This window comes from Macadamia integrifolia, chromosome 6, assembly GCF_013358625.1.
Source record: "Macadamia integrifolia cultivar HAES 741 chromosome 6, SCU_Mint_v3, whole genome shotgun sequence".
Taxonomy (NCBI): domain Eukaryota; kingdom Viridiplantae; phylum Streptophyta; class Magnoliopsida; order Proteales; family Proteaceae; genus Macadamia; species Macadamia integrifolia.
In genome coordinates, this window is record NC_056562.1 from 13,762,879 (window position 1) to 13,778,127 (window position 15,249).

Here is a 15,249-nt window from a genome sequence, read left to right on the forward strand (position 1 = left end):
AAGTGACACGTGGCAAAAACATGGCATTTTTTTCGTGTTGGGTTGTGGGTAAGGAAACACAAGAGATTACAACGGAATATAATCTCGGGTTTTCGACCGATACCGATCTGGATGGTTGTGGATGAAGTTCTCGTATAAGGCTTCCTGATGAGGTCAAGCTATCTCGATCGACTTTGATTCCGAAAGGTACTACCTTCAATGATTTTCGGCCGATCGTTGTGAGCTCTTTGATTTACAGGTTTATTGCGAAGTTTCTTGTTAATCGGTTCATGTTAGTTCTTCATAAAGTGATGGGTATTAACCATTCAACTTTCATTGAACGTCATCAAATTTTTGATAATATTTTTATTTGTCAAGAGATGCTCTATGATTATCATCTTCACAAGGGTATGCCTTGTTTTTCTGCCAAGTTTGATATTCGGAAAAATTACGATTCCGTGCAATGGAGTTTCCTGATTACTTTGCTCCTACAATTAAATTTCCCACCCTAACTTATTAACTGGGTGGTGCCTTGCATTACCAATCTAGGGTATGTAATTTTTTTAAATGGTGCTTAGTCCGATCGTTTTTCTGCTAACCGGGGCTTGAGACAGGGGTGCCCTATGTCTTCCTTTAATATTGTGCTTCAGGTTTTCTTGGATTCCCCGTAAACGGCAGCCAAGCCAGGGACTTTAAATATCATCAATTTTGCAAGAAGTCAAAGATCACCTCGCTTTGCTTTGCAAACAATTTGTTTATAATATCACATAATAGAGATTTTGTGATACCCGTAAGAAAACGTACAAAAAAAGGACCATAAAATAAAAGCAAATAGAAAACATAATGGATATAATAAAAATTAAATTTCTTAAAGTTAAACCCTTTTATTAGTTACATTATCCAAACTAAATGAATGCCTGAATTATATTTTAATAAGTTACAAGTTAATATTTTGAAGGGTGCATCTACTCTAAACAAGTAGCCCTAGAGGCAAATGTCTTAATAGAAACATGCAATAATTGATATTATATTTCTTTATTTTTTAGAGAGAGAGAGAGATTGTGGAAGATGTTTCTATGATATTCAAGCGATTGATATGTCACACTACCCGTTCAGAATCCTCACATAGAGATGCTTGGAAAGAGTATTTTTTTTCCAAATTTAAAGTAATAACTTTTTGGATTTGCTATTATGACAAGAACCATACTTTTGGTGTTGCATATGAGAGTGAAGGATATTAAATTGATTTGGATACAACAGCCTCGCTTAAACGTAACATTTATGATTCATCTATTATCTCAAAAGTGGCACATTAGAATGGGATAAACTAGTTTATATGGTTAAGGTTTTAATTACTAAAGAAGTGTATGTCAACTTTCATTGTGTCATATGGATAAATGATGTGATTATTTTAATCGTTGGATAGAGAGTATATAGTATGGATGAGTCATGTCTTAAATTTCATACTCAAATTCAATCAAATATCCATGTATGTTGATGCATGCATATGGTATTCTGACCACCATTATGCACTCTTTATTGGTCTGAGATATTTTAGTCCTATTTTGTCACTTGGCAAACACCTTTTAGATTAAAGTTTACACGAGAATAGGACTTTGGAGACTTTCTAATAAAAAAAAGGGGATGTAACAGCTTTGCTTAAATGTAACCATCAGGGCGTAAGCTCTATTATTAACACAAACAAGGTGTATATTACAAGTTTTTATTTATCCAATATAGAAAGAACTTATTTACATGGTCTAGGTTTTACTCACAAAAAGAGGTGTCTACCCTCATTGGGCCGCCACATGGATAGATGATGTGATTATTTCCATGCTTGGAGAGGGATGGTATGATCCAAAATGGATTAGCCATGAATTAAATTTCATACTCTAACAACCCCAAGTGGCAGCTCAGTTGACAAGAACCAATTCCTCACAATAAATAATTCAAGAGTTTGACTCTAACAACCCCAAGTGGTAACTCAGTTGACAAGGACCAATTCCTCAATAAATAAATCAAGAGTTTGACTCTCTCCTTTCTATCTGTGAGCAAGACCTTTGGGGTTTTCTATGAAAAAATTGGGTCTTATCTAATACCTTTCGTCAGGCAAAAATCCTAAAATAGAGTGAGAACCTTGTAGAAAAGAATTATCTAATCTAGAATGAGTCATCATGGATGTTGGGTTCTAGAATGGAATACAATGACCATTGGGTAACACCATTGGGTAACATGAGAGGGCTCTCAATAGTCAATAAACACCACTTATCAAATATATATATATATATATATATATATATAATCAACCGTCAATACACACTGGAAGAGTTCTCCCCCTCAAAATATATTTAAGGTCCTTGTTTTAACTTCTTACTTGTCTAATTCATTATTTTTTTAGTTAAACTAGCATTTACCTATCAACCACATGCTTGGATCCATACGATAGAATACCCCACACCATTTAATTTGTAAAATTTCAGACCCAAATGTAAAAAGATTAATAATTTTCATATCAAAGCATTTTGTAATTTTGTAAGAAATTGATTATACTTTAAGCCACTTTATTTAAGCTCCAGAAAATAAAGCTGCACGACTATTACGAGGGATTTGGGGGTGGGGGATGAAGGTTGTATCCAATTCATATATGAAATCACACACAAGAAAACATGAAACCACATTTAATTAAAAAAAAAAATCATAATATAATAGAGAATGAAAAGTAATATACCCAACTGCTTATCTTTCACATACCTTTGAAGACCTTTGAAGACACTTTTTTGTTAGGATTGGGAATAGTTTTCCTTCACCAGGCAATGAGGTTCACCACTCTATCCTAAGGTTCATAAACCTTTATAAGATAAAGAACCTTCCCAAAGTACCTCATGATACCCTCCCATCATGCATTTAAAGCCTGCTCGATGAATGGATTCTCATTCAGCGTGGCCTTGGACAAGCGTGATCCTTTTTATTATCTGTTAAAAGTTCTTAAAATATGCATAATCTCTCTCCACAATGCCTCTTGGCACATCATGAATAATTACATTTTCTTGGGCATTAAGAACATTATAAAGTTTGTTATCTATTTGGAACCATGTAGGAAGTACATTAATTTCATGTGGTTCACCTAATTATGCGATGCGGAAGGTTGATAGGACCTTTTTTATTTTTTTAATTTGGATAGGATTGATAGGCTATTCAATATCATGATTTAGATTTACCATGGTTCAATTATCAGAGTCAAATTCAATCATACACACCCCATGTATTAATAATTTATCCAAGATCACCAAGTTCATTTGCCAACTGATATTTGCACCAACTCTTTAAACAAATAGCTTTACACCTAGTAAAGTGAAATAAAATGATGGGATTGAATTCTCTATTTGGGAGCATGGTGTATATTAGTACCTCTCTATGCCTATCTCTCTCCTCCTACAAAAGCACAGATATATCATTTCATAGGGAAGGAAGGGGTGAGAGGTAGACTTAGGGATACGTATGCTACACCTTGGACAGAATTCATATTTCATGAAATGATATAAGTTTTCATTGGTAAAATTAAGACAAGTGAAGCCAAATAGGAACCAAAAGAGAAAGAGGAAAATATTTCAAAGGAGCGAGGGGGAACTTGCAAAAAAAAATTATTTTGGAGGTTATGACGAAGGTATTTTAAGTTGTCAGGGCAGGGTACTCTAGCACTTCTATATCTATCTCTTTCCTTCTCATATGAAATAACCTTGTTGCTCTGTCATGTACCATATCATTTTATGCAAAAAGAATGTTATTGGGAAAGAGAATGCCACCATGTTGGCGTAGGTACATGCCAGTGTGCAGGCCAATGGAAGAATACAGAAGAGCATCTTCAGCGCAGGGGCAGCACAATCTTTCTGCACCGACTGCTTCTAAGTGTAAACATACACAAGCGGATAGCCTTTTCCATATGTATTTTACTTCACTCCACTCCACTCACTTGACTTCTAACTGAATGAAATAAATGCAATAAGGGTTTGCTATACAGTTCCAGTTAACCCAGACATAACTTGTTTAAGCTTCTTAACTCTTACATGAGCCGGATGCACCTAAAAGTTCAAACCAAGAAGAGTGGGAGGAAGAGATGCATCAAGTGCATTGAATAGGCAGAGGCTGTAGTCAAGCCCAACCTAAGACCCAGGAAGGCAAGCTTAGTTCAATTCCTATTATAATGTAACCATATGTGTCTCTGCAAATTATAACAACAGTATATGGTAAAAAGGGAAGAATTCACTTGTTAAGTATATCAAAACTCATTTTACAACTAATTCATTTTCTTTGGCAAACTTTGTTTGTACTGAAATTTTACGTATTAACAATAGACCATGTGATCTTAACATTACCCGAAATACCTTTCTAATATTCTAGGAGTCGATCCAACCTTCAAAACCCATAAATGAAAAAATTTTCTCTTCACCATGAATGAAGAAAACTCGATCCTATGGAATCTAAACATACATATATGAGACTCGAGGGGTTCTTTTTGGCCTTAAACTCAGAAAGAGTGCAGGTTAACCAAGGTAGCAATCGAAGGTAGCCCAACATCTGACCCAAACTCAGTTCTCCCTCCCCCACACTAAACCCAAACTCACACCCACACCCAGGCCCAACCCAATGTTGAAATCGTAAGCCCAAGCCCAGGTGTTTTCAGGTTGGCTTAAGTTGATCCACATATGCCCACCTAAGTGCCCCAGTCCACATAATTCTTTCAAAAATGCTGTTGTAGGAGGAGAGGGATAGACACAAGAGGCACTAATGTATACTATGCAACCGGATACTTATTTACACCTACCATCAATTGTGTCTTTTAAAGCCCTAGCCATTCTTACTAATCAATCAGTCACAGATAAATTGTTTATCATTCTTAATAGTAGTTAAGAACCCTACAAAACTCATTAACATAAGAACTATCATGCAAAGGAGAAAATAATTTCCAAGGCCATCTCACTTGACTCCCCCTGCATAAGCCATGTCATTAATTGTAAACCATCAGTCCAAATCTCTAAATTTTCACATCCTTGCTCTCTTGAACTCTGCAAGACCTACAAAGCTCCCTTGACTTCTAAATCGTAAGCACTTCTTGAAACACCATTGTCCGTAGTAGGAAAAACAAACAGAGAGTTGTAAAGCATATCAGAAACCTGTCCAATTTGTCCAATTACAGAGTCAAAGTTGTCATCACATATTAGAATGGGATGATACAAAAGACAGTCGTTGGCAATTAACTAAAGAATTTAGGCGTATTAGGCATCAAATTTTGGAATCATGAATCTACTTTGAGATTACTTGAGCAACATTAAGATGTTTAGACCTAGTATGATGGGAAACACAATGATTTCCGAAAATACCAACCAAAATTTTCCTAAAAAACATTTTATACTTTGGATGTATCTTAATAGTCATGCCATTGACAAATTTATTGATCAGATAACTGCATTTCATTATAGTTTCAAGGCTCCAATGCCTTGAAGGATACTCATCATCGTCAGAGCAACCTCCGGGGTGATAAAATGGGTGATTACAGAAAAAAAGAGGGAGAGATCAGAGCCTATGGGTAGGAACCCATCCGTGGGTTGCCCAGATGGTTAGGGCGAATTGGGGATTAAGTGGATAGCTGTACAGTCCCAAGTTTGATTCTCCATCTGTACATCTGCGATTTAAGTGGAGATCGTGTCGATGGACTGCTGTGTTAGTCTCCCTAAGGATTAGTTGAGTTGTGCGTAAGTTGGCCTGGACACCTTGATTTAAAAAAAAAAAAACCCTACGGGCGGTCAGTTTTTTTCATATACGGAGAAGACCTATTCGTCCTTTCTAACCCTAAACATATGACAGATAAGAATTATTTATATTAGGTCAGGCTGGACTAGACTCAAACCAATGCTTCAGAGCTTGAAAATCTCAACCCTATCTTGGCTTGCTAGCTGAAAAGCTTGACCTAAACCCTAATTTTTCTGGGCAGATTTGGCCTCAACAAACCGACTTGTACCCCTAGGCGAAGCCATTACTGAAATTTTAGCTAGCATGGGCTACTAGTGTCTCTTACACTGTTATTACAGACCCATCCTACTAGTCAAGCTTCAACTCAAAAATACTTCAAAAGTATGAATTCAAACTTTTTAAAGTGGTTAATACTCAAAAAAATAATAATAAAACTAAAAGTAAAAGTAAAAATAAAACTTTAAAATGGTGAAAATTTATACAAATATATGCCACTATATTCTATTGCAGTGTATGACCATTTCAAGGAAGTTAGACAATTTTTTTCTTGTGGGGAAGCAGGATACACATAGCTCAAATGTCATTATAAATTGGGCATGTGGGTGGAGAGCAGTCCAAGGGAAATGCTGAGCCCTAAAAGATAGTTATTTAGAGCATCCAAATTAAATGAATCACCCACAGTGGGGCTCATTTTTACCTTTTGAACTTTTTTGGCTTATATTATGGCGGTTGGCCTAATGGCCCTAATCCTACCCAACTTGACTAGCTCATCAGTTTGAGGGATGGTCAAGTTGACCTTTAGGGACCCTTTGGCTTTAGCTTATATTACTTACGGTTGGCTAAATATCCTTCCCAACTTGAGTAGCTCAGTTTCATGAATCAGCCTCAGTTTTAGGGACACATACAGATCACATTACATTATTCTTATCCTCAAGAATCCAAAATAGCAACCACAATTAAGAACCTATTCTGAGAGTGATTTTTGGATACTTAGGTATGAACATTGTCTAATGATGATCAAACTGATGCTTGGTACCTTAAATCCATCCACCTCTGCTTCTTTATTTCATTTCCATTTTGAGAAGGTATATGCAACAATATTCTGAATCAAATGTCAAGAAGACTCAACTCTAGGATCTTCATCAACACATCTTCAACTTGTAGCATAAGGGGATCCTAATGGCTAGTGATTCTCCATAAGGGAATCAACTTTTCTTCTTTACAGGAGATGCTTGCTCTAAGTGACAGAATTTTCTTCAATTCTATGATTCTTCTATCCTATCCTTGAAATGTGTATATTCTTCATAAACCAAATCAGAGCATATATACATGTGATGCAATGTATCTTTAATGGAATAATCATGACTACAATCAATGTTCTTAAAAAAAAATAGCATAAATGTCCGACAACTTAGCCTAATTCCACTCTGTGGCTGAAGTAATCTTGTAATCCTCTATCAACACACTCATCAATAAGTGTCTTTGAACAGATTTCTCTTTTAAAATCCCCCTAAAAGAAAAAAAAAGCACGGAAGGCATAACTGGAATACACAAGGATTTGTCCTTAAACAAAATCCAACCAAACCGTAGGCAATGCATAACCTTGTCTATGCTTTTTTGGGACTTCTAAGGACATAAGGAAAATATGAATAGAAACAAGCATGAGTGCAGGGATCCTTTCAGTACCCTCAATTCCAAGCATGCAACAGTTTTATGCTGTGGTTTAATGGAATGAAGACATAATGCTTTGTTGCATGATTTGACCCTAACCTCTCATGACTAGACATGGTAATCTGTGATTGATATTCACTATCAAGTTATCCAAGGAAACACGAAAACAGATATTCACTACGAATGAGTGTGACTGCTGATCTTGCTTCTGTTTTTCTGTTATGCAACTTTATTTAGTATCTCTGATGATTTCTTTGTAGACATTGATTACAAGTCCACGTCATATTCCTTAAACCCCACAAATAAAAGCATCAAAATCCTTTGTTTTTTTCATCCTTGTTTTTCCTTGTTTTCCTACATGCAGAACGCGACACGTGGACAGCAAGGAGACCAACGGTCAAGATTGGGTGAGGATTATTACATCCAGTGCGTTGGTCTTAAAGTTATCCACGTGTCGTGTTCTGCAGGTAGCAAAACAAGGAAAAACAGGAATGAGAAAAACAGAGGATTATTTTCGCAAATAAAATGGGGACAAAATAGAAGAAAGAAAAGAATAGTAAACCAATATCTCAAATTATTGAGCAATCTAAACAAAGATTGCCTCATTTTCCATCTAAACATCGAAACCCGTGTCCCTTAGTGTTGGTGTACAATGTCTTGTATCTGTTGTAGTTTAATCCAAGGAGTACTGGTGTAGGTCTACCCCTCCCCTCCTGATAGAACTGTAGTCCCGCTTCCATGGGGATTGCAAGGAGCGTAGGACCCCTGTGTAGCGGGGGTGTAAAGGGCGTAGGCCCTTGTACAATTTTTTATTTGAGGGTGGTTTTATACTTTTCGATATTAGGGTTTTTCGCTATATATTTGTAACGAGATTTACTTTCTCAATAAGTAATTCTGAGAGGTGTGAGGACAAGCGTTATAATCCTATTATCCATCAATAATGAAGCAGAATCTCATCTCACCGAGGACGTAGGCAATCTTGTTGAACCTCGTAAACCTGTGTGCATTGTTTGTTCTTGTTTTTTCATTACCTTCTGCATCGTTTTTAGGGTTGTGTTTCTACAAACTTAGCTGGGTCCAGGCCTAACTTGACCGACCTGACCCACCCTTAGAGAAGGGCTGGGCTAATAGTGATTGGTCTTGACTAAGAAGGGGAAGGGAGATGCAAGGGCTGAAGAGAAGAAGAGAATGATATCAAATTTTTCCATTCACAAAAGATAAAAATGTACAACAATAAACCCATGTCTTGGATGGTTTGAATCCCTGAGATTGTTGCATCTCGTTTGGAACAATGAGATTGATGCCAGATTGGCATGATGATGTAATATATCTGTGCACTACTTAGTTGCATAATAAAAAACAATAACTAAACTAGAGAAGTACATCAAAGCAATGACGTAACTAGAAGAGAGAGGTCGTAAATGCTACTCGAAACCTATCAATAAAATCAGTTTTGAGTTCATAGAGATTATTCTAGTTGATGGTCTCTTGATTGTAGTGGTTTTTTCAATAAGGGAGGTGATTATAGATAAAGATGACCCCATATTCAATTCCAAATGGGGGAGAGCAAATAATATCTGATACATGTTAATTGTTACTTGAAAAACAATTCCCAAGTTTATTCTTGGATGGTTGTTCAATCTTACTAAGGTTCTTAATCAAGAAAATTGCTCGCTCACCACCAAAATAAAGAAGAAGACAGAGCCAGCCAGGTTCAATCCGAAGCATTAACCTTAGCACAACCCGACTCTGACCCAAGGTAAAAAATTCCCAGCCTGTGGGCTAAGGTATCTGAGGGCCAGGTTAAAACTAACTTAGTTAGAAACCAAATCCAACTCTACTCAAGGAATTTCGGTAGCCTCTTGGTCAACTTGTATCATGAGAATACCATAAAGGAATAAGTTTATATTGGCTTGTCTCTGAGACCTAAAAGAGAATTAGTTTATATTATCTTGCCCAATAAGCTTGCTCTTCATGACAAAAATTTGTTCCATACATTATTCCTTTTCAATTGAATACAAATGAAAAGTTTGATTCTTTGCAAGGGGAATAAACCTTTCTAGATGGCTGAAGATATCATCTATCCTATTAATTTTCATTCCTTTTGCAACATAATGCAGTGCACAAGAATCACAATTATAAAGATGTTTCACTCACATTATGCTTCAAAGTAGGGGTGTCAACGGTCCAAGTTGGTGCGGTTTCGGTCTGGTTCCACCGGTTTCGGTGTGACTTTGGAAGTGACCGAAACCGACCCATTAGGGATTTATCGGTTTCGGTCCGGTGTCGGTTTCGGTGCGATTTGGGTTCGGGTTGGTACCGGTTTGGCTTTATTAGGTTCATTTCGGTTTGGATCGGTTTTTTAAACCGGCATGAAGCCATTAGGAAACAACCAAATGATGAACTGTTGAACTTCGGTTTCTTAAATCGATTTGTAACCGGGTTGGTTTTGGTTTTTGGTCTAGTTTGGATTCGACTTTCCATACAAATGTATACAAAACTATGCAAATTTTGATTTTTTTTAATGAATTTTGGAGTGTTTCGGTTTCTTACCGGTTTGGTTTCGGTTTCGGTCCTGGTTTTGAGCCGGTTTCGGTTTGGTTTCGGGTTCATCCGGTTTTCGGTGCGGTTCGGTTTGGTTTTGGGGTTGCAATACTCGAAACCGAACCGAACCAATAAGGCTTCGGTCAGCTTCGGTCCGGGTTGTTATCGGTTCGGTCCGACCGGTTTTACCGGTTCGGTTTAGGAATTGACACCCCTACTTCAAAGAGAAAATATTAAGTGAATTGACTGTGGGGCAAGTATCTCCCTTCAAAAGTTGTTGAAGTTACCATACATATCTTTTATTTTATTTTAAAGAATGATAATTTTAATAAATTTTGGAATTTTGACTGACCTTTTGGTAGAAATGTAGATAAAGGGGTACTTTCATAGTATATATATGGGCCATAGTGTGAAAACTTAAAGTAAGTTTCAAATTAAATAAATTTTGTTTATAGGATTGAGTTTTCTGTACCCGTGAATGAGAATTCATTCACCTTGGGACTTGAGATGCATGTAGGGGTATTGGAAGAGTATTTTGGAAAGATACTAAACCCCTATAGAGGTTTGTGAACCTTACGATGATGGATGAATCTATTGGGATAAAGTTGAGTTGTTGTTGTAGAATGGTGAATGAATTATCCTCCATAAGTTTAGGAAAACTTTTTTCCTTAATTTTATGCATCAAACGAAAAGGACCATTTATCAAATAAAAATTATTAAAAACTAAAATCTAGAAAATATTGACCATTATCTATTGGATTTTCGTTTTGTTCACAAGAAATGTGTTCATACATCAATCTTCATCCTTTAACCCCACCAATTGTGATATTATTTTCACTTTCTACGTTTGTTAAGGCCTCATTTCTCACACCTATGCATTTTAGAGAAGTCAGTTTTTAATATTTTTTGGAAGAGGGAAGAATGGGCAAGAAGGACCAATGTGAACACAACTAATTAACAACAAATTTAGCTAGCTCCATCATGTTGATGAGATGGTAACCTTCTTTTCTAATACGTCATGACCTACAGTAAAAAGATTAAGATAATATGTGTTCTACTTAAATAATACTTCTTATATATTGAGCATCGACGCACACTCCACCAATGTCTAACAAATACATGGAGAACATTCTATCAATTCATCAAATAAAACTTTGATCAAATTTAAAATTCCATTACAACTTTTTTCAAACAGTTGGACATATTATTTTGATAGTTAAAAGAATACGAATCAGGAGGTTTGCCACCTTTAGTTAGATGCCAAATTCACAAAATTTAAGTAGAAAAAATTAGGATATGGCACAGGATCGTTACTTAATTGCCATAAGCATTTTTATTTCATAAGTGATGGGACAATAATTTCACGTGTTATTTTGTTTAGGTGCAGGAATTATGCAACCAAATAACCTTGTTTCCCATAGAATCACCCATTGGTTACAAGGATAAACTTATCCAATGCAAGGATGAAATTTATACCATAACTGCCTAGGACTTTTTGTTTTTTTTTGGGGGTGGGGGGGGGGGGGGGGTTAAGACCTTAGACTATCCTTAACTTGTGTATGAAAGGCAATTCTTGATACGTAGCACTGCATGCATTCAGAAATAACTGCAATATAAGAAAGTGGTGGGCCCTCATTAACTTAAAATATTGGCCAAAAACCAGTTTCATTTGAGTTCTTGATGGAACCACTGCTTCCCTAAATTATATATTCGCCAAAAAATTAATGATTCCTTTGAGTATTGAATCTGGCCCATATATAAGCATCGGATTGGGATAAGATTCTATGCTTTTCAATATCTAGCAACTAAAAATATTTCACAAGGTTAGTTTCTATGAGGTACTGGACTTTTGTACATAGCCTCAAGCCTTTGGCTTTGGTTTTGGTTTTTATAGTTTAATTAATGGTTTTAATACTAATAATACTTAATAAACCACGTGATTAAAAATTTAATTTGAGGCCACACATTTCACTACTGTTTAACAAAAAATAAATAAATAAATAAAAACACATGTAGCTGGAAACCATAATAAAGAGCACAATATGCTAACAAGATAAACTTTTGCTAGGACCCACCAAAAAAAATATATCCCTCTCACTACAAATACCCCTTTCCCCAACACCCTTTTCACCAAAGTCTCCAACCTCCAAGTTCCCCAAGTGGGTTGCCATTAATTCACTTTATATTCTGCTCCAAGCTTCTCTTAAGTTCTGTACTAAGTTTTTGTTTCTCTGTGTTTTGTTGAAGATGGTCACTGCAGGAGATCAGGAGATGGTTAGTGGAGAGAAGAAGAGGTATTGTATGTTAATGGCAGCAAGGGACTCTGAATATGTGAAGAAAGTGTATGGTGGATACTTTAATGTATTTCTTAAAGCATTTGCAGAAGAAGGGGAAGAGTGGGACTTGTTTAATGTTGTTGATGGAGAGTTTCCTGATATGGATGAGCTCTACAAGTATCATGGTTTTGTCATTAGTGGTAGCCCTTATGATGCTTATGGAAATGAGCTTTGGATCTTGAAGCTTTGCTTTCTATTGCAAACACTAGATGCCATGGAAAAGAAGGTGATTGGCATATGCTTTGGTCACCAGGTACTTAAAATTAAGGCCTTGTTTTTGTTTCATAAATTAAGGGTTTCTCTTGATTTTTCTTAATATTTCATTTACTCATTCGTTTCTCTTTGTTGTTTGTTACATAGGTGTTGTGTAGAGCATTGGGTGGTAAGGTTGGGAAAGCTAATGATGGATGGGATCTTGGGTTGAGGAAAATCAGTATTGTGGAAGACTTGCCCTTGTGTAGCCTCTTTGGTGTCCTTGAGGAAATCCCACCTTCCCTTACCATCATTGAGTGTCATCAAGATGAGGTCCTCTCTCTCTCTCTCTCTCTCTCTCTCTCTCTCTCTCTCTCTCTCTCTCTCTCTCTCTCTCTCTCTCTCTCTCTCTCTCTCTCTCTCTCTCTCTCTCTGTGTGCGCGCGCTATCTGGGACTGATTGTACTTAAATGGTTAAAGAGGATTTTAGGGTCGTTAAAACTTCAATAAAAGGATGTGCATAGTGCATGAGGTTCCGTCACTACAGGATCTATGGAGGCTTATAATCATACAGCCTTACATAGCTTCGCTAAGAGGCTGTTTCTGATTACAACCTGCAATCACTAGGTCACAATGGAACAAGTTTACCATTGTGTCGAGATTCCACCCTCTATAAATAGTGATATTTCCATTCCATATTATCCATAATGTCAGCCCAGATGACTGGTTGACTGGTTCAGTTACAAAATTAAGGAATAAACGATTAAAAAGGAGTGGAAATATGATACCTGCAACCCCTGGTATCAGCTAGGGGAATGGAATCTCGGGGGTAAGGGTGGAAAAATTCAACATTACCATGGAGAGACCACCATGATCAATGTCTAGGATGTGAAAGAAAATTGATTACCTTATTAGTAATAGAGTGAGCTTTCAAATGTGATTATTACAGGTATGGGAGGTACCTTTGGGAGCTGAGGTGATTGCCTTCTCAGAGCAGACTGGAGTAGAGATGTTTGTAATTGGAGACCATATATTAGGCATTCAAGGCCACCCTGAATATACCAAAGACATCTTATCTAATATCATCGATCGCCTTGCTAACAACAACTCTGTACAAGTAAGTAATCACTTCTTAAACAATAATCTTCATCTCTTCTCCTCAAAAAAATAATTAAGGAAAAAAAAATTTAATCAAGTTATATCTGATGCTGATTGAATTAATACAGAAAGAATTTGCTGAGGATGCGAAATCAAGACTGGAGATAAATGGCGAACCAGATAGGAAGTCTTGGGAGAAGATTTGCAAGAACTTTCTTAAGGGGGTTGTGATTACTCCTCCTTACTAGCCAACTACAAATAATGAAAGAAGAAGGAATAATCAGAAAAGAAGGAGAAAACTCATCCCTCAACAAAATGTTTCCATGATATATTAATCTCTATATCTTTTTTCAAATCATAGGACCTCAGTTCTTATATTTCCATGATTGTATACAAGAGTCTTTTCCTACACACAAAAAAAAAAAAAAAAAAAAAAAAAAAAAACAAGAATCTCTTTGAATGTAATTTACACTTTAGATTATGTTGTCAGGTGAGACAAATATCAATGAGTTGGGACTTGGGCGGGAGGTAGAGATGGGTAGGATTTTCTCTTCAAGAGAGAAGGGTCTCTAAGCTGTCGGTGTACCCCATAACCTCACATATATATTTTTTGGATGGAGTTCTCTGTTCAGCTACTTAGTGTATGCCAGCGTCTTCCTCTCTCTCTCTCTCTCTCTCTCTCTCTCTCTCTCTCTCTCTCTCTCTCTCTCTCACTCTTAATAGGGGCAGATATGTCATTTCATATGAGGGATGAAAGAGATGGACACAGGCTGCATTAATGTACACTACATAGCCTGGAAACGTTCTCTCTCCAATATATCTTTTTAGTTTTTAAAATATCAAATAAATATAAAAGGGAATGATATTTTTTGTCTAGGAGCGTGGCCTATGCTAGTGCATCTTGAGTCTATTTTTCTCCTCTCTCATTAGGGCCAAAGGTGTCATTTCATTGAGGAAAAAGAGAGAGAGACATAGGGGTATTGGCATAGGCCACCCACAAAGAAAAAATTTTCCCCTTAAAAATACTTGTGAGAAGAGCATAGGATACGCCGACATTTCATTTCAAGGATTGTTCTTTTAATTTCTATATATTTGATGGGCAAGTGATTTCTAGGTGGGAGGACCCCTACACGCAACCACGAACATGTGCCACTAGGAGGGACACAAGGGTCATTTTGTGCACCCTATGTTTCGGCGTAAGGGCCACTCCAACACAGAAATTGTCCCATGTTTGATGGTTTCATCTTTGCAAAATGACCCTACTAAAATGACTACTAATATTATATGTGAAATTGGGCCAAGTTGGGCTGGGCCAGATTTAAACTCCATCACAACCCTAGGTCCCCTTAGCTCAACCTAGGCCCAATCCTACCTAAACCCAACCAGTTGAGCCCTAACGGATCCTGATTTGGCCAATTTGAGCCCTGATTGACCCAAGTAGCACATATTTTTTTCGTTATAGGGCTAGGCAACGCCAAGCTAATCATGTTTTTTTACCACCCATATGGTATTGTTTTTTATATTATATATTTATATATACTGGCCAGATCAGATCGAAATAGGCTCAATTTGAAGCCTCAGCTAGCCTCAGCCAAGTCCGGCCTAGCCAACCCTAGCCTTGTTAGGCTCAGGGCAGACTAGGGCTTATCAGGCCAAACTTGCACCCTTAACTAGCTTGTATT

General features: G+C 36.9%; 1 protein-coding gene across 1 annotated transcript; it reads left to right on the forward strand.

The window, feature by feature from the left end:
- The first annotated feature begins 12,092 nt into the window (after positions 1 to 12,092).
- Positions 12,093 to 13,953, forward strand: LOC122080785 (gamma-glutamyl peptidase 3-like). The gene is made up of 4 exons (XM_042647635.1): positions 12,093 to 12,531; positions 12,639 to 12,803; positions 13,419 to 13,586; positions 13,696 to 13,953. The coding sequence occupies exons 1-4, from the start codon at positions 12,190 to 12,192 to the stop codon at positions 13,813 to 13,815; spliced, it is 795 nt and encodes a 264-aa protein (XP_042503569.1). The 5' UTR covers positions 12,093 to 12,189; the 3' UTR covers positions 13,816 to 13,953.
- The last annotated feature ends 1,296 nt before the right edge of the window (positions 13,954 to 15,249 follow it).

Excerpts from the sequence above, each read along its gene's own strand:
- LOC122080785 (XM_042647635.1), top strand. The coding sequence starts at position 12,190 with ATGGTCACTGCAGGAGATCAGGAGATGGTTAGTGGAGAGAAGAAGAGG. Across the intron at positions 12,532-12,638 it reads GCATATGCTTTGGTCACCAG|GTGTTGTGTAGAGCATTGGG; the intron begins GTACTTAAAATT and ends TTTGTTACATAG. Across the intron at positions 13,587-13,695 it reads CTAACAACAACTCTGTACAA|AAAGAATTTGCTGAGGATGC; the intron begins GTAAGTAATCAC and ends GAATTAATACAG.